Source organism: Clupea harengus, chromosome 3 (genome assembly GCF_900700415.2).
Source record: "Clupea harengus chromosome 3, Ch_v2.0.2, whole genome shotgun sequence".
In the NCBI taxonomy this organism is placed as follows: Eukaryota; Metazoa; Chordata; class Actinopteri; order Clupeiformes; family Clupeidae; genus Clupea; species Clupea harengus.
The window spans coordinates 17,820,731-17,847,789 of record NC_045154.1 but is presented as its reverse complement, the minus strand read 5'-3'; the positions used below and the strand labels follow the sequence as shown (position 1 = coordinate 17,847,789).

The 27,059-nt window shown below is 46.6% G+C and overlaps 2 protein-coding genes and 1 non-coding gene across 3 annotated transcripts in view; 1 reads left to right on the top strand and 2 right to left on the bottom strand.

Moving 5' to 3' along the window:
• Positions 1-1,367: 1,367 nt before the first annotated feature.
• trnaq-cug lies at positions 1,368-1,439 on the bottom strand. Its single transcript has one exon. It is a non-coding gene; the product is annotated as a tRNA-Gln (tRNA).
• Positions 1,440-1,807: 368 nt separating this feature from the next.
• On the top strand, positions 1,808-11,227 carry rab11a (RAB11a, member RAS oncogene family). The gene is made up of 5 exons (XM_012818767.3): positions 1,808-2,077; positions 6,239-6,434; positions 7,665-7,858; positions 8,581-8,661; positions 10,305-11,227. Exons 1-5 carry the CDS (start codon positions 2,038-2,040, stop codon positions 10,439-10,441), a joined length of 648 nt encoding a protein of 215 aa, XP_012674221.1. The 5' UTR covers positions 1,808-2,037; the 3' UTR covers positions 10,442-11,227.
• A 5,264-nt stretch (positions 11,228-16,491) lies between these two features.
• megf11 (multiple EGF-like-domains 11) overlaps positions 16,492-27,059 on the bottom strand; it is a 171,685-nt gene continuing 161,117 nt past the window's right edge. The window contains exons 21-26 of the mRNA XM_031564811.2: positions 25,697-25,930; positions 24,342-24,460; positions 23,897-23,951; positions 20,831-20,890; positions 18,812-19,027; positions 16,492-17,044 (exon numbers count right to left, since the gene is read on the bottom strand). Coding sequence (XP_031420671.1) covers positions 16,869-17,044; positions 18,812-19,027; positions 20,831-20,890; positions 23,897-23,951; positions 24,342-24,460; positions 25,697-25,930 — 860 coding nt within the window. The 3' untranslated portion in view covers positions 16,492-16,868. The remainder of the gene's footprint in view (positions 17,045-18,811; positions 19,028-20,830; positions 20,891-23,896; positions 23,952-24,341; positions 24,461-25,696; positions 25,931-27,059) is intronic.

The window sequence follows — 27,059 nt, the reverse complement described above, 5'->3', positions numbered from 1 at the left end:
CATTGGGGTTGTATGAATGTTCATATCTCCTCACCTCTTCCGACGGGACCCGCTGGGCCGGGCCGGGTTCGGACAAATATGTTTAGAAATCATACTCAGGCTCGGGTCGGGCTCGGACCCATCAGCGCCATAAGGCATTGAACATTCCATATTTAAAATATCTTAATAAGTAGGGAAGTCAACGTGTCTGCTTCACATGATGCAGAAGTTTGTTTATTGACACATCTTTTAAGGACGGCCACAGCGCTTTAAAACAACGTGTTTATACGTTACATTATTTAAAGGTGAAAGATAAAAAGCGAGAGAATCGCCAGGTGTGCCTTCTCTGTAAGCACGGTGGCTCAGGTGCTTGCACTGCCGCCTTACAGCAAGAAGGTTATGGGTTCGATCCCTGCATGGGGCGCTGTTGGCTCTGGGGGGCAGGTCCTCCCCAGACCTTCAGTGCTCAGGTGGGCTATCTCCTGGGCCTTTCTGTGTGGAGTTTGCATGTTCTCCCCATGTTCACAAGGAGTTTCCTCCACTAAGAACCCCAACAGAAAAACATGCAAAAAGAACAGAACGCTCCTGACCGAGACCGACGGTTCACTTGGTCCCCGGGCGCTGAGAAGCTGCCCACTGCTCCTGGAGGAGAGACGATCCGGGATGGGTTAAAGGCAGAAATTGAATTCACGGCGACCTCAGGCCTGTGTGTGTGTGTTGCCTACATATATAACACGTGTGTTGCAGTGAGTCGTTTGTGCAATAAAAAACTGACAGCAGTCAGCCTTGGTTGGTTGTTGTGTGTGTGTTGTAAGTGTTTGTAGACCGCAAGTTAACTCCACTTCACGTTAATGTTAGCTTTTGTATATGAGCGGACCAGGCTCCATTCTATCAAACCACCCTGTCAATTTCCCCCTTCTGTAAGATGGGGAGGCAGATGTGTCCACGTTCCAAGTGCGAGTGGACATGCTTGGTTGGTCAGTAATCAGTCTAGAGAGGGCAGCGCCAGATAACCGAACAAAATTCTACTCACGCTTGCCTCACGGGTGCAATACAATATGCCATTTCATCATATTTGGTAGAATGAAGGACAAATTAGTTGTGAATACTATCACCGAGTTTGAAAGGCATTGGTCGGGTAATAGCCGAGTGACAGCTGATTTTGCTCTTGCGCGCGCGTGTCCCTGCGTGTCTCTGAAACCGCAGAACCATGCTCCGGGCTTTAGAGGTACTACGAGAAACCACCAAAGAGAAGTGCACAAGAAAAGCTTTGAAATGCACCCTCTTCTGACGCCATTCGAATATTTCGGCGAAGATCTATGCACGTGCCACAATGTGCATATTGATTTTTAAAAATTACCACCCTTTGAAGTGGGGGCCAAAATACTAGGTTCTACCGAGATTTGAACTCGGATCGCTGGATTCAGAGTCCAGAGTGCTAACCATTACACCATAGAACCAACCCACTTCCACTAGAAAAACCATTCGTCAAATCATTTATACAAGTGCCCCATTTGTCGTGTCTTATATGGATTTTTTTTTAATAAACGCTAGCAGTTGCACAACGACCAAAAATTCAGTCGTCAATTGTGTAGAAACATTAAATGCTTGTCGTTCAAAGGAAATAATGTTGAAGCAAGTAGGCCAATGTCTTCTTCTTTGTCAAGTAGCCTATCAAAAAAACTGTTCGAGTAGAGACAATCGATGATTTCCACCATACTGAAACACAATGTTCCCGTGCAACAAGCGTTTGCTTATCTGAGAATAAATCGCAATATCAATGCATAATGTAATGAATATTGAGGGTGCAGCCCCTGGCTAGGATGTTCGAACCGGAAGAAGGCGTTAGCTACTGAGGAAAGGGTTGCTAACCAGCGTTAGCATTTAGTAATCAAGACGTAGCAGGCTAGTTGAATGTGCGAGACTGCTTGATGCAGCCAGACTGTTGTCTGCAGTGCAGTGTCAGGGGAGTCAGTCGAAGAGCCACTTGTATTTAGCACTTTTAGCTGCTAGCGAGCAAATCCCTTCCACAGAAGGTTGCATTCAATTTGCTGAAAGATGGGTACAAGAGACGACGAATACGATTATTTGTTTAAAGGTAGGATACGTGTATTGTTAAGTCCATACAGCTGTGGTGTCATTATAACTTTAAAATCGCTGTTTTTTAATAAACGTTAGCCAACGCTAATTTGATGTCGAGATTCCGAGGCTGTGGTCTGCCGTTGATTTCTATATAGCTAACAATGAATTTAGCTGAGAGGTAGCATAGCTGAGAATCACAAGCAGTCACAAGTCAGCTGTTGTCTTCTCTCCTACGGTACTTTACCGCTGGCTAGCTAGCTAATTGTTATTTACACTTTGATATCTTTGTTCTGTACTGACTGTTGACATTGCTGTTAAGTTAACATGCGTTACTTGTCTGTCAAGCTTGCTAACTGGCCAAGCCTTAACTAGCAAACTGGGCAGCTACATTACTTGTAGCTAGTGGTAGCTAATATGGGTTAGTATGATGGCGCAAAGCCTGATGACAGCCAACTAGCACAGCTGATAGGAAAGGCAGGCTGTGAAGTCACCCGATTTAGCCAGTTTGGTTATCTAGTCATGAAACTAGCTAGGCGGTGTGGTTCAAGACGACTCCTCGATTTTCACTGATACTGTTAAGGCTTGTCATTGTGTCGAAGACAAGGGTGGTTAGCTTACGTTAGCAGTAACTAGAACAGCTGACGGCTTGACAAAGGGCTTGCTACCCCACATAAACGCATGGCGTTGGTACCAGTTACGGCTAATTTGCTAGCAATCAATACTGGTGATAACGTTTTGCTAACGTTAGCTACCTAGGTGCTGGTTGATGACGGTGTAACAGTAGCATAGCATAGATCGGTTAGCGTATGTTGACTAACTTCGCCAATGTCAGGTCAAGATTGGGTAACGTTATAGCGTTCAGTTCCGTTCACAAAAGCACAATGGCTCACCTGACTCAATGACTACAGTTAGTAGCGTTGCAAAACGGTTTCAGACCCCACATTTACAAAATACTAGTACCATGGCTCTTAATGTCACCAGAAACGAACTAGTTTGACGTTACTTTCGTTTTGACGGCTTATAATGTACAACGAAGGGGCATATTGGTTCTGAAACTGAAGGTTGTTGGCCTATAAAACATCTCATGGTTTCGAAACCATGTAATGTACATTTCTTGAATAATACAGTGAAAGACAGACCTCATCATGTGACTTCTGGTGTTGTTTACATCCACCGGATTAGACTTGGAAACGGCGAATTACCAGATGTCCAGGACTGTCATGATCATGTGAAGACATTTTGCGTCCTTCATTTTCAGGGATAAATAAAATAATGCAAGCTATTTTTGTTAACTCGCTTCAGAACCGAACCGATGTCTGGCACTGAACGTTCAAGAAGGCTGTGTTTGTACAGTTCTTACATGTTTGGAAGGTGTTGACCACTGACGGTCCTTCTGCTCTCTACACTACCTTTTCATTCCATCATATCGGCCAGCCTGGTGTTGCCAAAATTCAGACAGTTCTGCAATTGTTGTCCTAGATGAAAACAGGCATGTCTTCGAACAGCGTGCTCCACCTCCCAACAGTTGCTGCTATTTATACTTAAATCTGGCCTTTCACAAATTACACATTTTAACAGCTAATATAGTTAGCCTGGAGTGAAACGCTGCTAAGTACACAGTGTGATCAAATTAACCCCAGACCTAGGAAGAGGTTTATGCAACGTCAGGATCAGATTCTTCGTGGAGTTGGGTCCTGGGAACCATCTCTGATGCTTCTGTTGCTCTAATAGGCCAGGCAAATTAACCCTTTTTGGAGCCAATAATAGAATTAATTGTAAAATATTTTTTTTCAGCATAGATCATTTCTATGAGGTGTCCAGAACAACATACTAAAAGTCCCAAGAAATCCTAGTTGAGGAAATATGTTTAATTCTCATCAATCTGAGATGTGTGCTAATAATGCATGGCAAAAATACACCTCAAAAATGTAATTTTTTTCCTTTACTCCTATCAAAATGAAACTTTACACAATGAAAGTACCCATGAAAAGTAACATTTTTTGTATTACAAGTTTCTTTGAAAATGAATTTTAATATGCAAATGAGCTATACACTAATCGAATATGCCCAAAATACATCCAAATAGGCTTATTTTTTTCCTTTACTCCTACCACAATAAAACTTTACATAGTAAAAGTATACATGAAAAGTAACTTTTTTTTGTATTACAAGTTTCTTTTTAAATGAATTTAAATATGCACATGAGCATCACACTTATTGAATATGTCCTAATTGCATAGGCAGAAACACCATACCCCTGGCAGGTACTACCAAGCCAGGCAGTTTTCAGGTTAGAGGCCAGTCTAAAAGCAGCATTGCCATCTCCCATTGGCAGTAGGATGATTGGATGAAGATTGGGCCGATGTATTTGTCATACATATGAAGGTGTTTCTGCCTATGGACATATTCAATAAGTGTGGAGCTCATGTGCATATTCAAATTAATTTCAAAAGAAACTTGTAATACAAAAAAAGTCACTTTTCATGTATACTTTTACTATGTAAAGTTTTATTGTGGTAGGAGTAAAGGAAAAAAATAAGCCTATTTGGATGTATTTTGGGCATATTCGATTAGTGTATAGCTCATTTGCATATACAAATTAATTTCAAAAGAAACTTGTAATACAAATTGTTTTACTTTTCATGGGTACTTTCATTGTGTAAAGTTTCATTTTGATAGGAGTAAAGGAAAAAAATTACATTTTTGAGGTGTATTTTTGCCATGCATTATTAGCACGTCTCAGATTGATGAGAATTAAACATATTTCCTCAACTAGGATTTCTTAGGACTTTTAGTATGTTGTTCTGGACACCTCATAAAAATGATCTATGCTGAAAAAAATTCTTTTACAATTAGTCTGTCGTAAAACGCTATTTTGCCTGGACTATAAAGCAGCACTCCCCCGGTCATTGAAAGCTCTTGAAATAACTGGAATTTCACACAAACAACGAATTCAAGCACGTTAAAGGCAGTTCAATTTAACTGGAGTTCTTCGAAAGTTTAATTTGATTTACTGTTGCATAAATTGTAATTGTGTTCACCTGGATGTAATTTTCTACAAAGATCAATCGACATTACATTTACATTTAGTCATTTAGCAGACGCTTTTGTCCAAAGCGACGTACAAGGGAGAGAACAGTCAAGCTAAGAGCAATAAAAAGCATGGTGTAACAATAAATACTACTTTACATGAGAATTAGAAAACAACAACCTAGAAAAAAGGAAAAAGAAGTGCAGGAATGTAACTGCTGAAGTGCAAGTTAAGCGCTAGTCAGGTGCCAGTTAGGAAGGGAGGTGCTCTCTGAAGAGTTGGGTCTTCAAAAGCTTCTTGAAGGTAGAGAGGGACGCCCCTGCTCTGGTAGTACTAGGCAGTTCGTTCCACCAACGTGGAACTACAAATGAGAATAGTCTGGATTGCCGTGCTTGCACAGACAGCAGTGCCAAACGACGCTCACTAGACGAGCGCAGCGTCCTGGGTGTAACATTTGCCCTTACAAGAGCATTTAGGTAGGTGGGAGCATATGACACTACGGAGTGCTAATGTCATGTGTTCACATCCAGGCTGTGGGGGTGGGGCTGTCAGGTGTGCTTGTAAAATCTGCAACTGTACTGTGACATGCCAAAGATCAGTTGTATTATGCTATGATTGACTAAATATGTTTGAATACAATGTGCTTGGTGCATAAAAGCCATTAGATTTGGTGTTGGCATAATTGCATCAGGGACCCTGCACACCAACCATTTAGGCTTTCCTTTCATTCCACATCAGGAAAAACACTCTTCCTTTTATCTGACTTAAGAGAGAAACAAAGAATCAGCGCTTCATTCATAGTTTTCATGACTGTTGCTTTTTGTGGTGAGGGAACTTGAGGATAAAAATCAGCGGCCTGCTTCACTGCTTCCATCTAGAACAATGGAGAGGAAGTTGTGAGGAAAAAAGAGAGCCCTGGAGCTTTCGAGGGAGGGTTACAACAAGGCTTTGTGTTAACTATTATTTGCCGTTGGCCTTAAAGGCATTTTGGTCTGTCCTCAGTTCAAATGGAGTGATTGATTGTCCATTAAAAAAACAACTTGAAAACTAATCAATTTCAAAGCCTGATGTTCTTGTTTCCATTTGTGTGCATTTGCAGTTGTAGTGGAACTGAAAATCTCTCCCCATTTCCGGTTGCTTCTTTAGTGGTGCTGATTGGAGACTCTGGCGTGGGAAAGAGTAACCTCCTGTCTCGCTTCACCCGCAACGAGTTCAACCTGGAGAGCAAGAGCACCATCGGGGTGGAGTTCGCTACGCGCAGCATCCAGGTTGACGGCAAGACGGTGAAGGCCCAGATCTGGGACACGGCAGGACAGGAGCGCTACAGGGCTATCACCTCAGCGTAAGTCAGGGGCCATTTAAACAAACAAACAAATAAATAAACAAATACCCCATTAGGATCACCTCCGTCAGGGGGATATTTTAAGAAACACCCATTTACGATCACCTCACTGTAAGTCAGGGGGTATTTGGGGGGGGAAAAAACACCCATTTAGGATCACATCACTGCAAGTCAGGGGGCATTAAAAAACAAAAAACACCAGGTCAAAAAACACCTCAGCGGGGAAAAATAAAAATAAAAAATTAAGATCTTAATTGCAGTGATGTGATCCTAAATGGGTGTTTTTTTCCCCCCCAAATACCCCCTGACGTAGACCAGTGAGGTGATTGTAAATGGGTGTTTGTGTTAACAGTCAGGTTTTTAATGGCACACACGACACACTGGAACACACACGTGCATATATGGAGGCGACACAGGACACACACACACACGCAGGTAGGCCTGAGGTCGCGGTGAATTTATTTTCTGCTTTTTTCCCATCCTGGACTGTCCTTCCTCAAGGACCCCCCAGGAGCAGTGGGCAGCTTTGCAGCGCCTGGGGACCAAGTGAAGTGAACTGTCCATCTTTGGTCAGGGATGGACATGAGTTCTGTTATTTTGCATGTTTTTACTGTTGGGGTTCTTAGTGGAGGAAACCCCTTGTGAACACGGGGAGAACATGCAAACTCCACACAGAAAGGCCCAGGAGATAGCCCACCTGAGCACTGTGCACTCTGGGGAGGACCTGCCCCCCAGAGCCAACAGCGCCCCATGCGGGAATCGAACCCATGACCTTCTTGCTGTGAGGCAGCAGTGCAAGCAGTGCAAGCAACTGAGCCACCGTGCCACATACCTTTAGGATATCCCTTTAGGATCACCTCACTGTAAGTCAGACCCCATCTTAAAACACCCCTTTAGGATAAAGCCAAGAGTTGGTGGTTAAGGGAGGCCCTTAGGAAGAGAAGCAAATCATTTTGTAGCATGATAAACTATAATACGTAGATAAGAAGTTATAATGTAATAACCACATGCTTGATCTGTGCCGTCAAGCCACATCAGAAGTGTCCCTTCACAAACCATTACATACATGTTATTCCCGGCAAACACAGACTTTAATGTAGCAAAACTAAAACAAATAGTAATGGTAGTGATGCCTGGAAGCGTGCGTGCGTGCGTGTGCGTGTGCGTGTGCGTGTGCGTGTGTGTGTGTGTGTGTGTGTGTAATAAAGTGCTTTATTGTTGTTAATTCAGGTACTACCGTGGCGCTGTGGGGGCTCTGCTGGTGTATGACATCGCTAAGCACCTGACCTACGAGAATGTGGAGCGCTGGCTGAAGGAGCTGCGGGATCACGCTGACAGCAACATCGTCATCATGCTGGTGGGCAACAAGAGTGACCTGCGCCACCTCAGGGCCGTGCCCACTGACGAGGCCAGGGCATTCGCAGGTAAGAGGCGGCACACACACACACACACACACACACACACACGCACGCACATGCATATGTACACTAATGGTGTCTGAAACCCTCCATCTGCTGATTAATTGCTATTTTTGCCTCATTATAAAAAACAATCTCCAGACACAATAGATCGACCTTTTTATTTACGTGTGGTGTTGGGTCACTATATGTGGGCCTATACCATTGCAGCTTTTCGGTCCCATCAGTGCAGGGAAATGTAGTGCTTATACGATACTAATGTTACAGCAGGCAGCTCTTCTTTGACTGGAATTCATTTGTCATGTAGTCTCAGAATCACAGTTAATCAAAGACTTGTGACTGATTGTATACGCACACACACACACACACACACACACACACACTTTCAGTAGAAAATCCTCTTACTTCGTTTAAGGCTTCTTCTATCACATACGTATATCCATATATGTGCACCTCAAGTAACTCATTTTTCATTCACAATCAGGAAATGTACATTAAGTATTTGTAAACATACAAACACAGAACTCTGGTTTCTCCACAGGTGTCATATCAGAAATCAAACATTGTCTGTACACCCGTAGATTTGAAAGTGTGTGTGTGTGTGTGTGTGTGTGTGTGTGTGTGTGTGTGTGTGTGCATGGCTAACATTATGCATTCAGAGAAACACTGGTCTTGCGTGCCCAAGCAGTAATAGCCAATGGACTTATCTGTGTTCATTTGGTTTTCAGAGAAGAATGGCCTTTCTTTCCTGGAAACGTCAGCCCTGGATTCCACTAACGTAGAGACGGCCTTCCAGACCATTCTGACAGGTAAGAACCTCAAGTACTAGAACCGCAAGCACTAACACCCCAGGGTTAACAACCATTCTGACGGGTAAGAACCGCAAGCACTAACACCCCAGGGTTAACAACCATTCTGACAGGTAAGAACCGCAAGCACTAACACCCCAGGGTTAACAACCATTCTGATGGCTAAGAACCCTAAGCACTAGAACCGCAAGCACTAACACCCCAGGGTTAACAACCATTCTGACGGGTAAGAACCCTAAGCACTAACACCCCAGGGTTAACAACCATTCTGACGGGTAAGAACCCTAAGCACTAGAACCGCAAGCACTAACACCCCAGGGTTAACAACCATTCTGACGGGTAAGAACCCTAAGCACTAACACCCCAGGGTTAACAACCATTCTGACGGGTAAGAACCGCAAGCACTAACACCCCAGGGTTAACAACCATTCTGACGGGTAAGAACCACACGCATTAGAACCGCAAACACCGCAGGGCTAACATCTGGGGTTGGTTCTGCCCCTGTCCGCTCCATGGAACAATGTTTTCATGTGTATGAATGAGTAACGGTAAACAGAGGGGAGAGAGCCATTTCATTGGTTGAGGATAGGGTCTGAGACGTGTGTGTGTGTGTGTGTGTGTGTGTGTGTGTGTGTGTGTGTGTGTGTGTGTGTGTGTGTGTGTGTGTGTGTGTGTGTGTGTGTGTGTGTGTGTGTGTGTGTGTGTGTGTGTGTGTGTGTGTACAAGTGAGTGAGGGAGCGCTATGTGAAAGGAAGGTATGGGGAAGGACAGAGATGGATTGTGAGCGATGGCTGCCCTGGCTGAAGGCCAAGCTCCTCTGAATGAGTAATCAAAGCTGGCCTTGGTCAGAAGGATCCTCTGAGTTCCTCCGGGTGGACGTGATCGCCATGAAGATCTATGCCTCCTACCCTGCCGTGTCACTATTGGTTTCCAGACAAACGGCTAACGACACTGGCAATGATGTGAAGGCCTGAGAGAAGGACGGGGATGCAGAGGGTCTCTGTTTGGTTTTGTTTGTTTGTTTGTTTGTTTTAGGGGGCTTGGAGGAAACCCTTTTTTTTGCGGGAGTAATCACTCGATTGTGCACACATAGTAGTGTGGGTACCCATCCCTACACCACCCTCTCCCTTTGTGTAGTGTGGGTACCCATCCCTACACCACCCTCTCCCTTTGTGTAGTGTGGGTACCCATCCCTACACCACCCTCTCCCTTTGTGTAGTGTGGGTACCCATCCCTACACCACCCTCGCCCCTTTGTGTAGTGTGGGTACCCATCCCTACACCACCCTCGCCCCTTTGTGTAGTGTGGGTACCCATCCCTACACTCATCCCTGCTTTTTACACTTTTTAGACTAAATATATTTATTGTTTTTTTCGGCCTCCATGTTCTGTTGCGGTCCATGTGGGGGCGTCACACCCCCTCTTATGGCCGACCCATTGAGAACAGCTCAGTGTCAGCTGGCCCGTGGTGAACGGATGACTGATGGGCCTCTCTCTCTGTCTCTCTGTCTCTCTGTCTCTCTGTCTCTCTCTCTCTCTCTCTCTCTCTCTCTCTCTCTCTCTCTCTCTCTCTCTCTCTCTCTCTCTCTCTCTCTCTCTCTCTCTCTCTCTCTCTCTCTCTCTCTCTGTCTTTCTTCTCAACAGAAATCTACCGCATCGTGTCCCAGAAGCAGATGTCAGACCGCCGAGACAACGACATGTCGCCTAGCAACAACGTAGTGTCCATCCAGGTGCAGCCCACCGAGAACAAACCCAAGATGCAGTGCTGCCAGAGCATCTAGCAGCCCCCCTACCACCACACACACACACACACACACACACACACAACCTCACACCCACACACCCACACAACCACACAACCACACAACCACACACACACACACACACACACAACCACAACCACACATACACACACACACACACAGACACACACACTCACCATCCAAGCCCCCCTCTCCTCTGTAAGACTGCTTTGGTCCTGGGCTGCAGCTCTGTTAGGCAGACAGGAGCGCGGTGAGGCCAGGCCTGAATGGCTTTAAAGAGTCACCACCTGCAGTCTCTGGACTGAGCTTTTAAGTTTGGGGCTTTTTTTTTAATTATTATTATTTTGTTTTTGTCTTTTATTTTCTGCCGTTGTAGGCTTTTTATATTGCAAAAAATTAATAATCACATGTGCTGATCTTCACAGAAATGTCTTAATATATATGATTTTGTTTTTGTTTGTGTGTGTGTGTGAGTGTGCGTGGATGTGTGTTTGTTTTTTTTGTTTGTTTTTTTCTCAGCAACATGTGGTATTTGTTCATGCTGTATGTCTTATGAGAGGGCACCACCTGATTGGTCTGTCTTATTGACAGGTGATGGGATGGACAGGGAAGGGGGTTGGGCTTGACCGGCTCTGATTGGAGGGCTGGCTTATTAGTGCTGTGGCAGGCTCTGATTGGATGGTTTATAGATGCTGAGAGATTCCGATTGGGTGGCTTTGTAACATCCTCATCACTTGACCTGGATATGTGTCAGTCCAACATTAAAGTCCTTTGCAGAGATTGGACAACAACAAAACCCCACAAGCAGAACGAGTGTGTGTCGGTGTGTGGGCTGATGGCAGTCCAGAGGGTGGGGTTTGATCCTTGTGGTTCTTAAAGGCACAGAACACGCTTGCATGCTCGATCACGCTTTTAGGAGCTTGGGTTAAAGGTGCAGTCCACGATTCTAATCTGATACACTTTTTGTCAAATTCAGCTAATTGCTCCTCACGGTCCTCCTCACGCTGTCCGTTCAGTGTTTGGCGCTAAAAAAAAGAAACTCTGGTGTTCTCACACACACACACACACACACACACACACTCCTGGCTCTGTACATTTGAAACAAACATAGTGGCTGCGACCGCACCCTTAACAATCCCAGCCAATCAATATGCTGCTTCAGGAGCACGGAAGGAAGGGGTGTCATTTGATTTGGCTGTTGAGCACTACCTTTTGTGAAGCCAAAACCAAATCATGGACTGCACCTTTAAGACGGTGGCGGTAGTAACGGCAGCAGCAGCAGCAGCAGCAGCAGCAGGGGTGGTGGTGCTGTTTGCTCGATGTGTGAGCCACGTCTGGAAGGGTTGTGCCTCAGCTTTGCCTGGCTCCATCTGTCCTACGCGCGTGTCCATGTCCTCAGTGGCTGCTGGAGTGGTTTCATCTGTCCTGCGCGTGTCCATGTCCTCATCGGCTGCCGGAGTGGCTTCAGTGCCTTTCTCTATGGAATGTCACAAGGGGATGATGCCTTCTGAATCACCGCTGAGGTTGAGGCTGCTGACGGCTGTCTCTACTCTGCTTCTCTCTCTCTCTCTCACCCCTCCCAACCTCCTTCCCTCCAACCTCAGCATGCTCACCTTACATCTTGATGCAGTGATTCTGAGCCCATCTCTCTCTCTCTCTCTCTCTCTCTCTTGCTCGCTAACACTCTCTCGCTCTCTCCCCCCATCTCATTTCTGTGTGATTGCCATAGTATTCACTTCCCCTTGTCCCACCCACCCGACTCCCAAGCTCCCATTTTTGAGTAGCGCAGAGACTCCCTCCCTCCCCGCTTGCTTGCTTGTTTTAGTACTGGAAACGACGTCTTCTGCCTCAGCTGGATACCTGCTTGAGTTCCATCATTAATGAGTGATTATCGCCAGCCCCCTTCCCTCTACTGGAAACCTCTCAGCTGTGCGTCATCTTAGTCTGTTAGAGATCTCAAAGCCTTGGAAGTAGTTCCGTCCTGACTAGCGTGTACTTCACCCTCACTGAGGTAGAACACTAGCTAACAAATAGACCCTTTCTCATTTCAGTGCCAACGGACCAGTAAGCATTCGTGTATGTATGTATATATGTATGTATATACGTACTGTAGCATAGTTGAGCAACACATTGTAGTCTCTGCTGAGTGCTCCGTGTATGGCCACATCCTGACTATACCATGAGGGACCACTAGGTGACCGGGACACTCGAGGCCTACTCCCATTACGCACCCTCGCACCTTCGCACCCTTCACACCTGTAAATGGGAGGAGTTTGGAGTGGTTAAAGAATGCAGGCAGAATGGAAGGTCTTGTATGTCCAGACTTCTACGTCACAACAATGATACCTGAAGGTGTACTGAAGTGGGGATGCTAGGGTGTGAGTGTGTGGTATTGGGATTAGGCCCCGGTGTGCTGTGCTGTACTGTGCTGTGTGGTGCTGTGCTGTGCTGTGCTGTGCGGTGGTCAGCTGACTGAAAGGAGGTCAAAGGCTCCAGACCGGTGCACAACTCTGAGTCCGCAGCACTAATGGACACGTGGCCTCTGTCTTTGCACTGAATTCAGAAACAAGAGGCCCGTAACTCGACTTCACAGAACAGCACTACAGTGATGACCTTCTTTTAAACCTGTGTCTTTTAAAACTGTATTTATCCTGTGTCCTTCACTTCAGCTATAATGTATTGCCTCCACTTTAGAGTTATGAATTAGTTCCAAATGTACCACATGAAGTTTTGGACATTAGTACTCCGTGTTATAAACAACGGTTTTTGGTCATGATTTCTTTTAGTTTATAATTATTTTCTAAATCAAGCATTCCTTTGTAACTAGCTTAGCGAGATGCCACTCTTAGGTGGCAAGCGGCTCTTTTTTTTATTAAAGAGCCGACCCGAGCCGAGAGACGACCTCCATCTGCAGATGGTCGTTATCTTTGACGACTGAACCGGTTATGAGTCACGTGTTCTTGCCTGCCTGGATGATGTCACCGCAGGCACGCGCTGCAGTCTCAGAGAGCCATTCTCACGTGACGTCCTCTCCTCCCCTTGTCCTTAACCACAGGGCCAAGGTCCACAGTTCACTTACTCTGATTGCTGATTAATGACATTTTCAAACAAACAGGAAAAAAAAGTGCTTCCTTGTACGGACAATGACTGGCTCACCTGAAATGGCACTAAACATCTTCACCTTCAAGTTATCAGAATGGCTCTCTGAGATGGTGAAGATCTATATATATATATATATATAGCGTAGCCATGATGGAACTGTAGTCTTTTAGGTGGTGTTGGCATAGGCGTGGTATGGGTAGAACCACTAGGCACTGTTTTTACGCAACAGGCAAGTGTATGATTGTAAGCCCCAGGTGTGTCTTGGGAAGGTTAAAGAAAATCCATTTGAATGTATGTCAGTCCCAGAAATCACTGCACCCTTCCCATAGACCCCTGGCAGCCCGGAGCCAGCTGTGCGAGCGCTGTGTCCTGTTCTAGTCGTTCCGCCTCTGTATCAGTGGGGCTGCGCTACTGGCAGGCCGTCACAGGAGAACCCTGATAGGGGAACACGTTGGTTCTACAGGGGTTCTGCTCCTTGTGGCGGGCAGTGCCAGTGATGTGGGGGGGGGGCATAGATGGCATTCTGTTGCCCCTGCTCTGCCCAAACTACTACTGCAGACCGCCTTGGTGTGTCCTAACTAGTTTATTTTCATTTTATTACGCTGTAGTGATCATCAAATTCTTTCACATATTGCCTCTGAAACGATTGTTTTATGTTATTATATTTTTATTGTTTTTTTTTGTTTGCGCTGTGATTTTTCCTTTTTTTCATTTGTATTGTCATGATTATACTATTTACTCTCTTCACTGTAATTCCAATTTAAAAGTGCAAATAAAAGAAAAGACTCCAAATGAAAGTGTTTCCCTTCTGTTTTGTGCTCTTGGCCACAGATGCTTTCTGAATGGGGGAAGTAATGACTGCCTCCTACTTTCATTGCATATATTCCATAAACTTCCACACACTCAAAAACGTGTCATTGCGTACGGAAAAGAATAGTGGACCTGTCTGCAGTACATCACTAGACCCGGCGTAAAACACAAACGTGTGATCAATCTAAGGGAGCCCAGTACTTTACCTGTGGTGGCAGCTTCAGGAAACAGGATGCCGTTGCCTCCCTCCCTTCCCCACGGAGGTCATGAACTCCAGTCGCACTGACCCCTGACCTTTCCTGCTGAACACAACCAGGCTGCTCCGCTTCAGATGGGAAAACTATATAAAATAAAAACGAGTCTTCTAGCCTTCATCTACGAACAGCTCCATTTGTTGTCGACGGCACTCCAGTGTATGCGGTCTTCATTATTCTTTCATCTCAAGCTGCTCCTAGACCCTTTTTTTTTATTAGAGAGAGAGAGAGAGTAGCTTGTCATATCTGGAAACTCCAGTGTGTTCAGACCATGGCAAAGATGATGCTGTTCGTGTTCTATCAGTGGAATAAGACACACTCACTGTGATAGTCCCACACAAGTGTTTATTTGGTTTTGTCTTTTTTTTAATAAGAAAACATCAAGCAGCATTTAAATGGCAACAACTCTGGAGTATCTTCCCTCAATTGGGAAAGACTCTGTGAAGCGATAATGGCACTGTACACAGTCCTCCGGTGGCGAGGTGGGATTTGAATTGTTTTCCTGGATGTGTGATTGTCAGAATGTTATTGCTTCAGGGGATAGACAGGGTGGAAACCGCTGCACTGTGAAAATACAATGGAGCCGAAATGAAGGCAAGCGAAGCAGAACAACCCAAACAGAATCTTATTAAAATCACAAGCAGCTGATGACATGCCACATGTAGACATGTTTATGACCCTTGACCCCGAAGATGATGAGGTGTTTTCCTTCTCCTAATGCCATAACTTGGACATGAGCAAATACACATTATCTTTTTTTTTTTTTTACTTTTAATATCAATGGGCATTGACCACTTGATTCACTTTATTATCTACACTTGTTTGATCATGCTTGCGTTTTTATATTTCACATTTACATCTGAAGAAAAACAATAGTCACCAATACTGCTGAAAATTCATAAATATAAATAAGATGCATCATTAATACATCAATACAAAACAGAACAGAAACCCCTGGTCCAACCAAAACATGTAAACAAAAAGATCAATAGATAAAAGAATGGATCCAAACCAAAACCTTAATTTACCAATTGACTCCATCTTTATATCGGTCTACCCATGCTTTTACTCTAAAGGTTTAACTTTCCCTTCTTCACAAGGAACGAACACAACAAAAATCCAACATGGCTGCCTGGACCTCATAGGTGGGTATGTTTCACCTTGGCCCCGCCACTGTTCAAGGCCACCCACCCTCCACCCCCCACCCCCAACCCAGGTGACGTTAGCCTGATATCACTACGGCACTCAGTCGGATTAGAATGTACCGGAACATTTCCTGTGGTGCCCTACGGAACGCAGCTGTCCATCATCTGTATCCATGTTTTAAAACATATTCCTGAGCTTCTTCCCTGTTGAGTGTCCGTCTAGGATCCGCATTCCTTCCACGCCCATCGCGTGGCTTCACAAATGCATTTTTAGGAAAACTATATACATTAGACTGCTGTTTCTGCAGCCGAGTACACCAACATATATATATATATATATATATAATATAAAATCATATTATAATATTATATATATAACATAACCCACACGACAGGCACACAGTGGTGTTGGGTCTGTGGTCCTGGTGCATCAGTCCTGTTGAGTGGGTCCATCTCTGGACTGGTGGGATGGGAAGGAGGGGATGACAGGAAGGAGGAGAAGGAAGAATGGTCGCTGGTGTCAAAGAGTGGGAACATGGGAGACAGTGGGTCCCCCTCTCTCTACCTCTCTCTACCTCTCTCTCTACATCTCTCTCTCTCTCTACATCTCTCTCTATCTCTCTCTCTCTCTCTCTCTCTACATCTCTCTCTCTCTGCCTCTCTTCACCTTTCCGTCTCTTGTATTTTCTGTGTATCCAGTCTCTCTCTCTCTGTCTTCATCTCTCTCTCTCTCTCTACATATCTCTCTCTCTCTCTACATATCTCCCTCTCTCTCTACATCTCTATCTCCTTCTACATCTGTATCTCTCTCTCTACATCTCTGTTTCTCTTTTACTCCAGTCTTTCAGTGAGGGAGACTACTGAGAAGGTGACAAAACTAAACAAACAGGAAATTTACAAAAAAAGATTGACCCTCACACCCTCACAGCTTCTGATAGAACACTCCTGTTGATGCTGAGAGAGAGAGAGAGAAGTATAAAAGGAGGGAGAGGTTCAGAGAGATAGAGAAAGAAAGAGCCAGAAAGAAACAGAGAGAGTGACAAATGGGGGAGGGCCTTGGGCAGCACTAGAGTAATTCATCCACCCTGGATTCTGTTGCCCCAGCGAGCCCCCTATTGCCCCCTGGTTCTTGCCCTACAGCAGGGAGCTGGGAGGGCTCTCCGGAGGCGGCGGCGTTTGTGTGGGGCTGTGGCGCATGGGCAGGATGTCGTAATGGCTGGGGATGTGGCTGTTGCGGGGCAGGTCGTAGGGACTCTGGGAAAACCCGGTGGCCAGGCCATTGGGACCCTGCAGAACACTCACAGTAGGTTCTGTTGGAGACAGAGAGAGAGGGAGAGAGAGAGGGGGGAGAGGAAGAGAGAGAGGGGGGGAGAGGGAGAGAGAGAGTGACTCAGACTATAGCCATATTACAACACATTACATTCCATGCACGGAGAATCATCTCAAAACAAAGACAGACAACACAAAATGAGTCTCCTCTTAAGTTAGTTTAAGATATTTTGCAATGCGAATGGGCAGGTTTCAACTTCACTGAATTTGAACTCTGCTATGCAACAAACATGGGAGCTGTACAAATAAAACATGCATACAGTCATACTTCCTCACAGTCAGTGCGATGTATTTCAACTCAAGTTAAATGGACCTCAAAAGTACTGTGTGACCCAGGCCCACACACACACACAAATCTCAGAGATTCCTCACGCAGACCCAGATGACCCGGGTCACACACACACACAGATCTCAGAGATTCTTCATGCAGACCCAGATGACCCGGGTCACACACACACACAGATCTCAGAGATTCTTCATGCAGACCCAGATGACCCGGGTCACACACACACACAGATCTCAGAGATTCTTCATGCAGACCCAGATGACCCGGGTCACACACACACACACACACACACACACACAGATCTCAGAGATTCCTCACGCAGACCCAGATGACCCGGGTCACACACACACAGATCTCAGAGATTCCTCACACAGACCCAGATGACCCGGGTCACACACACACAGATCTCAACCGAGATGTCAAAAGTCCAAACATTCACAGAGAAACTGAGATAACCCTGTGAAAGGACCTTAGGACCCAAGAGGACCTATAAAGTATCAACCTTGAGAAAAGTGCACAATCAACCTTGAAAAACAATGTGATACATTTTTGCTTATTTCCAAGCATTCCGGAGGTGACAACCTTAGGTCTTAATAGCTACTCTGTGTAATCAGATCGAAGGCAAGCAGGACAGAAACTTTAGGAACACACAGAAGAAAAGCCTCTTTTTGGCACTCTTTTTGAACACGCTTCTACATCACAGTTAAACAGAGTTGTCTCCACACTGTGAACTCGTGTCATGCACTGCCAAAATTGCCAAAGTCAACCGTAGCCCCGCAGAACTTATGTATCGTAACGGCACCTATTAACGCCCGAAACCTATTAACAGCCTCACGCGGGTACATGTTACTTAATATTGATTTCTATATCAACCAGGATAACGGATTTTAAACACCATATGCTCCTACCCAAAAGGGGTATTTAACTTGTATGTGTGCAAAACATTGCAGTTGTACAGCGTTATTTAGTGTACTAGACAGCGATTTATTTCTGTGTGTACAAACCCTCATGGAACGAACTGAACGAATTCGATTTCGCGACAAGAATTTGTGAGGGTCATACAGTTTTCCATAGACATATATACAGAAAGGCTGTTAATGGGTACCACCTCCTGTATCAGCTAATTTTGCGTGTCGGTCTACACAACGGAAATAAACTGAAAACACGTTTCAGTTGAAATCCAAACAAGTTACCAGTCCTAATCTAGACACCCACCGCTACTGAAATATGTAAGATTGATTGATTAAAGATTTTTCGATTTATAAATGTTTTTAACGGTTTGTCACTTTTTTAATAGCTGGGGCGTTAATAGGTGCCGTTACGATAGTTCATGTTAGCGTCAGGGACAGACTGGCGACGTCATGTACTTCCAGTTCCCCTGACCCGGCTAAGAGACTAATCTAGTTCACGTGAGAGTTTCTCACAGGCCCTGACAGACTGACGGACAGACGGACAGACTGACCGACGTCGTAGACGTTCCTGCTGGTGGTGCTGGTGGAGGTGGTGGTGGGGGAGGGGGAGCAGAAGGACATCTGGCGGGGGCCGGGGGACTTCATCTCCACGTAGCTGCTCTCCGTGTGCTTGCAGGCCAGGCCGGGCGGGTCACGGATGGTGGCGTACGGGTTCTCACCGTTCAGGGAGCAGGAGCTTGTGGTGCACAGGGTGGGCTTCATGTAGTCTGCAGGACCGGAGAAGAGATCAGAGAAGTCAGGTATTACTCACACACAGACACACGTCATGATACATGTGCACACACACACACACACGTCATGATACATGTGCACACACTCACACACACACTCACACACACATCATGATACATGTGCACACACACACACGCACACACACAGATTAAAAGCATACAAATACAGACAAATGCTTCAGACACATACATGCACACAAACACACCTAAACAAAGGCACTCTCAGAAACAGAGACCCATGCCTCGAACATACATGAATACATGCACACACATATTAGGCAGACATTTTCACACACACGTCTCAGACATACATACCATACATACCCATTTCGACAGACATACCCCCACACAAAAATGCACTTGAAACACACATGTTCACATCTTCATATCTCATGTTCTGGAGATAAGATGTGTTATTCCAGTGTGCGGATGGACCCTTTCTGCCTGCCTGCAGTGTAATTGAACAGGCATCAATAAGCACACCCATGGCCTCGGCTGATAGCGCTCTCCGTGGAACCGCTGTGTGCCTTATGTAACCTGACAAACGGTGTGAAATAGGTGCCCTGTGATCTGCTTGAGCACAATCCACACCAGGGAGATGGGGAGCAGATATCTGGGGCCTGCGTGCCCCCCCCCCCCCCTCCCCCCGCAGCCTGTAAGCCGTGAGTTATGAGTTATGAGTTATGGTGGGTGTGGATTCATCGCCACACAGAGGGGGGGTCGGAGGCTTTCACATCATTAATCTGCCAGTTTAACACAACGCCCGCTGGTCTCGCGCCAACATCCGCCAGCACCGGCCCTTACCACCCTCCCTTTCGCTAGCTCCTTCTCTCCCTCTTTCTCTCTCTCTCTCTTTTGCTCGCTCCTTCTCTACCTTGTTTGTTCTCTCTCTCTTTCTCTCTCTCTTTTACTAGCTCCTCTCCCTCGTTTGTTCTCTCTCTCTTTCTCTCTCTCTTTCGCTAGCTCCTTCTCTCCCTCGTTTGCCCTCTCTCTTTCTCTCCCTCTCGGTAGCTGTTGCTATGTTATTTATTTATTTTTTCGTCTCTCACACATTACGACTCTCTCTTTAACTCACTTTATTTCTCTCTCACTCTACTCTCTTTCTTACTCTCTCTATCTTACTCTCTAACACACACATGCACACACACTCTCTCTCTTTCTCTCTCTGTCTTCTCCCTCTCATTCACACCCTGTGCTGTGGTTTCTTCACACTGCCTGGGCTGTGTTTGTCAGAGTCCTGGACCTGGGAGATCAATTTAGCGTGTAAAAGCAGGCGGAGACGCGGAGGTGCGGAGGTGTGGAGACGCAGAGGTGCGGAGGTGCGGGAGGCGCGATGCTCTGTGCTTGTGTCCACAGTAATGGCCTCTGGGTGCAGGAGGCCGGCCATAAATCATAGACAATGAGGCACAAGGTAAGCGAAAGGGCCCGGAGGTCCAGTCAAGTAACGGTGCTTAGTTACGGCCTTAGAACGGGCGGGGAGGACGGGCGGAGAGAGAGAATGAAAGATAGAATGGGGGAAGAAGAACAGAGTTAGATAAAGAAGGGCAGAGTGAGAGAATGAGAGAGAGAGATAAAAAGAGAGATAGATGGGTGAAATAATGGGGAAGGAGGGTGACATAAACAAGGTCGAGTCTGTTGTCGTAAACTCAATGTCCAATAAGGAGAAAGATGAAAGAACAATAGACATGCGCACACACACACACACACACACACACGCAGACACACACACACACACACACACACACACACACACTACTCTGATGTTGCCAAGAGAATTACCTTTAGCAATTCTGGTGCTTTTGTTGTCTCTCAATGTCATGGTGTCCCCGCGCTGCACACCTGGAGAGAGAGCAGAAATAAGAAGGAAAAAAGGGTGAATGGGATTTTAGGATTCTAGAAGCACAACTTGGTATTTCTCAGATCACTGGAGTCTGAAATCACATGAATGCGGACATGGATGCTTGCCCGGCCTCGGGGCTACACGGGCGGAATGGGAAACATCTTGGAAGTGCTTTTCAGTAAGCTGACAGGAAACTAATGTTGACAACAGCGATTACAAAACTAGCTCATGATATCACTGAACTTTAATCTTTAATCCTGTTAGTTAAAGGAACCTTTTGTTAAGATATGCTCAACATTGATGTGCCTGTCTTTGTGCTTATGCACACTAAAATCTGAGCAGTCACAGATTGGGGGGGTGTGTTTGTGTGTGTGTGTGTGTGTGTGTGCCCCCAGCCATGGAAAAGAATCCCAGCTCAGATGAACAGCTCAGATTCATGGCTGACAGCATGGAGTCTCATTTAACCTGACTGGTTGGCCTCGTCTAAAGATGTGTCAGACCTCAATGCCTCTCTGTATGCGTGTACAAACTGACTGTGGAGAGTTTAAGGATGTGTCAGACCTCAATGCCTCTTTGTATGCGTGTACGAGCTGAATGTGGAGAGGTTTCATCATCATCTTCGCTTCCGCGGGGCTCCAGGGCAGTTTCTTCATCATCTACGCTTCCGATTTCTCTATGTGTCTGTGCTCGATGGCCGCTCTGACGAACGAGATCACACGATCCCACAAACAAAATACTCACAGACCAGCTAGGAGAACCGAAACAACCTTGATCTTCCAGGAACCTTCCTTCTGTTTCTCAATAAACCAGCACACCCGTGCCATGCCAGGTTAACCGAGGGTGTAGTACGTATCGCAACAGAAGGAATGTGCAGCAAGTCATAACACAGCAGATGGCACATATTCTCTGGCTCTTGTCTGAGTCTAATCCTGCGTAACACTCGCTGGAGATAGAGCGTGGCACTGACCTCCCTCGCAGGATAACACTCTCACACACACACACACACACACACACACACTCACACTCACACACCAACACACACACACACACACACACACACACCAACACACACACACACACACACACACACACACACACACACACCAACACACACACACACACACACTCACAGAGACCTGAAAGCCTTGAAGGTGACGTGAACGGCGCCGACTACAACGACACCATGCAGAGCTGAAATTCCAAGCTGGTGATAACGCCTTGAGGTATTTGCATTTATTTGGTGCCCCCAGCACCCCCCCCCATCCCCCGTGCTCGCTGGGGAAATGTTGCCTTAGCGTTGTGATAGCGGCCCGATAGCGGTTCTAAGGCTCACTTTGTTTAGCGTTTCCATGACGCAGGAACAAAGGAGATCTCTTTTGGCTGGGTTCACTGGGCCTTTGATAAGAGGCAACGTCTTTCATTTGCATAGTAAGATATATACCCTCTACACAGGCTGTTAACCAGAGTTATACGATAGCAAAGCGTCTGGACTAGGGGGGAAATGATTACGGGGCGTTCAAGTCATGTCATGATGACACAGAATGTCAAAACATTTGACAGTGTTCACACCAACTACTTTCTTTAACCTCACAAACAAACAAACAAAAAGCAATCAAACCACAGCGTTTCATAGAGATAACCCCACACTCCTCCTCCTGTCTCGGCTGCAGCTGACCGCAGTGACTCCGGTACTCCGAGCTGCTTCAGAAATCTCCCAGCTCTCCAACGCACCGCAACCACAATCGCAGAGCCTCCCGCTTCCTTTAACCTAGCCCCAAAAGTCAGCCATAATGGAGAGCGGGGCCTCGGGAGGTGAAGTTGGTGGGCTAATGAGTTCCCCTCTCCCCTGCCAAGGGTGACCCTGGGTAATGTAGTCTTCAGATTAGTTTCCCTGGCTGTGACCCACTGAGAGGCCTTATTAAAAGCGCAGCAGGGAAGGTCACAGTCGGCCACCGCAGCCCGCAGCCCCAGGGCCCTCTGTCAATGCTAAACCACTCCAGCATCAGCAATGACTTACAGTCTGCTCCATGCAATATCTGTATGTGTGTCTGTCTTTTTGTATGTGTTTATGTGTCAATGTGTGTGTGTGTGTGTGCTTCTACTCATGTGCCTGTGTGTGTGTATGTGTGTGTGTGTGTGTGTGTGTGTGTGTGCTTCTATTCATGTGCCTGTGTGTGTGTGTGTGTGTGTGTGTGAGTATGTATGTGTGTGTGTGTGTTTATACTGTATGTATGTGTGTGTGTGTGTGTATGTCTGTGTGTGTGTGTGTGTGTGTGTATTTGTATGTGTTTATGTGTCAATGTGTGTGTGTGTGTGTGTGCTTCTACTTATGTGCCTGTGTGTGTGTGTGTGTGTGAGTATGTATGTGTGTGTGTTTATACTGTATGTATGTGTGTGTGTGTGTGTGTGTGTGTGTGTGTGTGTATGTATATGTATGTATGTCTCTGTGTGTGTGTGTGTGTGTGTGTGTGTGTGTGTGTGTGTGAGTATGTATGTGTGTGTGTTTATACTGTATGTATGTATGTATGTGTGTGTGTGTGTGTGTGTGTGTGTGTATGTATGTCTCTCTGTGTGTGTGTGTGTGTGTGTGTGTATGTCTGTGTATATGTATGTGTACGTGTGTGTGTGTGTGTGTGTATATGTGTGTGTGTGTATGTGTGTGTGTATGTGTGTGTAGTGTGTGTAGTGTGTGTGTGTGTGTGCTAATGGCTGTGTTTGTTTGTCCCGCAGCGCGTCTCTGTAAGTGTGGCCTAGACACATGAGCAATCTAATTTTGACGGCCTGACTCAGTGCGCGTGTGACTGCGCCACACCAAACAACAACGCGCCTGCTGTGTTTTCCACGGAGGGAGCGTGTGTGTGCGTGTTCAGCTCGAAAGAATGCTGACACTGGAGGCTGCGCTGCATTAAAATAGATCGGGACGGCTGCTATTGTTGACTTAGGCCAGTGTGCGGGTGGGAGTCTCTATGAGATAGCCCAGGTGCAGATGGAAGGAGGGTACTGACCAAGGTCATTCAGGTTACAGTAGGCTCTCCACTCGGAGCTGTTCCCATCGGCCTTCTGTGGAAGGAAAAGCAGCCATGAAGTCATAATATTAACAACAATCACACATAAAACAATACATCTCCATATTATTTATTATTTCTGTTAACAGAACCTTTATTGAGCAAAACGCATGGCGCTCTGTACTGTAAATAAGCGAGGAGGTGTGGAGTTTAGAGGCAAACGCATGGCGCTCTGTACTGTAAATAAGCGAGGAGGTGTGGAGTTTAGAGGCAAACGCATGGCGCTCTGTACTGTAAATAAGCGAGGAGGTGTGGAGTTTAGAGCCAAACGCATGGCGCTCTGTACTGTAAATAAGCGAGAAGGTGTGGAGTTTAGAGCCAAACGCATGGCGCTCTGTACTGTAAATAAGCGCTGAGGTGTGGAGTTTAGAGGTCAGTCTCTGACCTTGAGGGTGAGCGTGGCGTCCAGGCTGTTGGAGATGGAGGAGGAGACGCTGCACTGGGCCACGGTGTGGTAGCTGGGGTTGGAGAAGCACTGGCTGTTGGTGCTGCTCTGGGACGTGTCTGAGGGGGAGAGAGAGAGAGAGAGGGGGAGAGAGGGAGAGAGAGGGGGGGAGAGAGGGAGAGAGAGGGGGAGAGAGGTGAGGGAGAGGGGGAGAGAGATAGAGGGAGAGGGAGAGAAAGAGAGAGATAGAGGGAGAGGGAGATGGCAAACATGCCTGTTATTACTCTACACAACACACACAGACGATTACATCCAGTGAGTTCTAACTGAGTGAGTTCTAACTGAGCCAGCTGTAAGAAAGTGCACGTTAACGACGCTGAGTGAAAGAGTTGAAAGACTTCTGAAGCGGTCTCAAGCGCAGAGAGGGCAGTTGTGCCATAGAGGACAGGAACTGGCTTCACTGGAGGCCACAATCACTTTGTTCTCTGAGTTACAAATCTGGGGCTTATGGAAAGGTTGTCCTTCTCCTATATCCCTCTGCCACACACACACACACACACACACACACACACACACACACACACACACACACACACACACACACACACACACACAAACAGACACAGACAGACACACACACACACACACACACACACACACACACACACACACACACACACTGACACACAGACCCCCACGCTCCAGGAGTTGGCTGTGCATTCTCAGCCCCAGAGGAAGCGTGCATAAATAGATTAAGAGAAGAGGCTGCCCTGCTCTGCTCTGCACTCTGGCCCACCTGGGCAGTAGATTAAGAGAGGAGGCTGCCCTGCTCTGCCCTGCTCTGCCCTGCCCTGGGCAGCACGACCTCAGGGCTGCTTCTAATGCACAGGGTCAGATAACGGCCACGCGGGAGGGAGGGAGAGCCGTGTGGAGGGAGCGCTCAGGCTCACAGCCAAGGTCAAACAACCGCCAAAGACTTCTCAGCACACAGAGAGAGAGCAGGTATGACAGGTAGGAGTCCGGGCCAGACCCGGCCCAGAACCGGCCCAGAGGCTGTCCACAAGCACACTGTCTGTTGTCTGGGCAACAGAGCTGCGTCTGTGATGGTTCCTTCTCTGCTAGCTCTATAATATATAATGCATGGTATATAATAATATACAGTACATATATACAGTATATACAAAAAAAATACAGAAAATATATTATAATACATAATAAATATGTTATAACAGCATCAGGCAGAGAGGTGAAAGAGCCACCGTCACCACCGCCACCACCGTCACCTCTGCCCCCCTCACGGTGATCTGTCGTCCCCCCCCCCCTGATGCCGTGGCTGTGGTGCGCAGCGCCCTCACCTGACAGGGAGTAGTCTGTGTTGGCGACGCGCAGGGCGGGCGTGTAGGCGACGCTGGCCATGTCCTGGGCCTTGTCCCTCTGGCGCTGGCGGTACCACACGAACACGCTCAGCATCGCCATGATGATGAGCAGGAGGAAGATGATGCCCATGACCGCGCCCGCTGACTGCCGCTCCGAGCCCAGCGCCGGACTGATCTTAGTGTAGGGGTTCAGCTCCTCCATCACTAGAGCTGCTGCAGGCACACACACACACACACACACACACACACACACACACACACATATAGGTGTTTACACACACACGACGGGCTGATCTTAGTGTAAGGGTTCAGCTCCTCCATCACTAGAGCTGCTGCAGGCACACACACACACACACACATACGTGTTTACACACACATACTGTATGCACACACACACACGTGTTTACACACACACACGCCGGGCTGATCTTAGTGTAGGGGTTCAGCTCCTCCATCACTAGAGCTGCTGCAGGCACACACACACACACACACACGTGTTTACACACACATACTGTATGCACACACACACACGTGTTTACACAGACATACTGTATGTACACACACACACACGTGTTTATACACACATATGTACACGTGTGTGTGCCTGCTCACACACAAACACACTCACATGCAGAACACACACACACACACACACAGAACAGAACAGAACCGAACAGACAGACACACACACACACACATTTATTCATCCTTGCATTTATCTATGTTTTATACATGCATCTTTCTATCTATCTATCAACCCATCTACCTTTCTATTCATCCATCCATTCCTTCATCTGTCTATCCATCCATCCATTCATCTATCTACGGGATCTTTAAAGAATAAGTGAGTGTGGGAAGAGCGCTGCAATAGCCCTGTTAAATTATGGACCGGCCCTTATTAGTCTCCCAGGTGCCTCTGCCGCGGCCTCGGCCTCTGATCTCTGCACACGCAGCAGCTCGCCGAGGAAACACACACCTGCCTCGTGCTGCTTTCACCTTCTTACACTCATCAGAGAGAGAGAGAGAGAGAGAGGGAGAGGGGGGGGGAGAGAGAGGGAGAGGGGGGGAGTGAGAGATGGAGGGAGAGAGATAGGGAGGGGGGAGAGAGAGATGGAGGGAGAGAGAGGGAGGGGGGAGAGAGAGGGGAGGAGAGAGGGAGGAGGGGAGAGATAGAGAGAGGGAGGGAGAGAGTGAGAGGGGGAGGGAGAGAAGGAGAGGGAGAACCTAACACAAGCTGACACCAGTGAAAGTCGATTCTGTTTAATCTCCCATGTTGTATGATTAAAGTGTAACCGTGTAAGGCCTTTTGTTTCTCCACCAAGAACCAGGTTCCTGTTTGTTA

Coding starts and splice junctions, on each gene's coding strand:
- rab11a (XM_012818767.3), top strand. CDS start 2,038: ATGGGTACAAGAGACGACGAATACGATTATTTGTTTAAAG. Junction 7,859..8,580: donor CGAGGCCAGGGCATTCGCAG/GTAAGAGGCGGC, acceptor TTTGGTTTTCAG/AGAAGAATGGCCTTTCTTTC. Junction 8,662..10,304: donor CTTCCAGACCATTCTGACAG/GTAAGAACCTCA, acceptor TCTTCTCAACAG/AAATCTACCGCATCGTGTCC.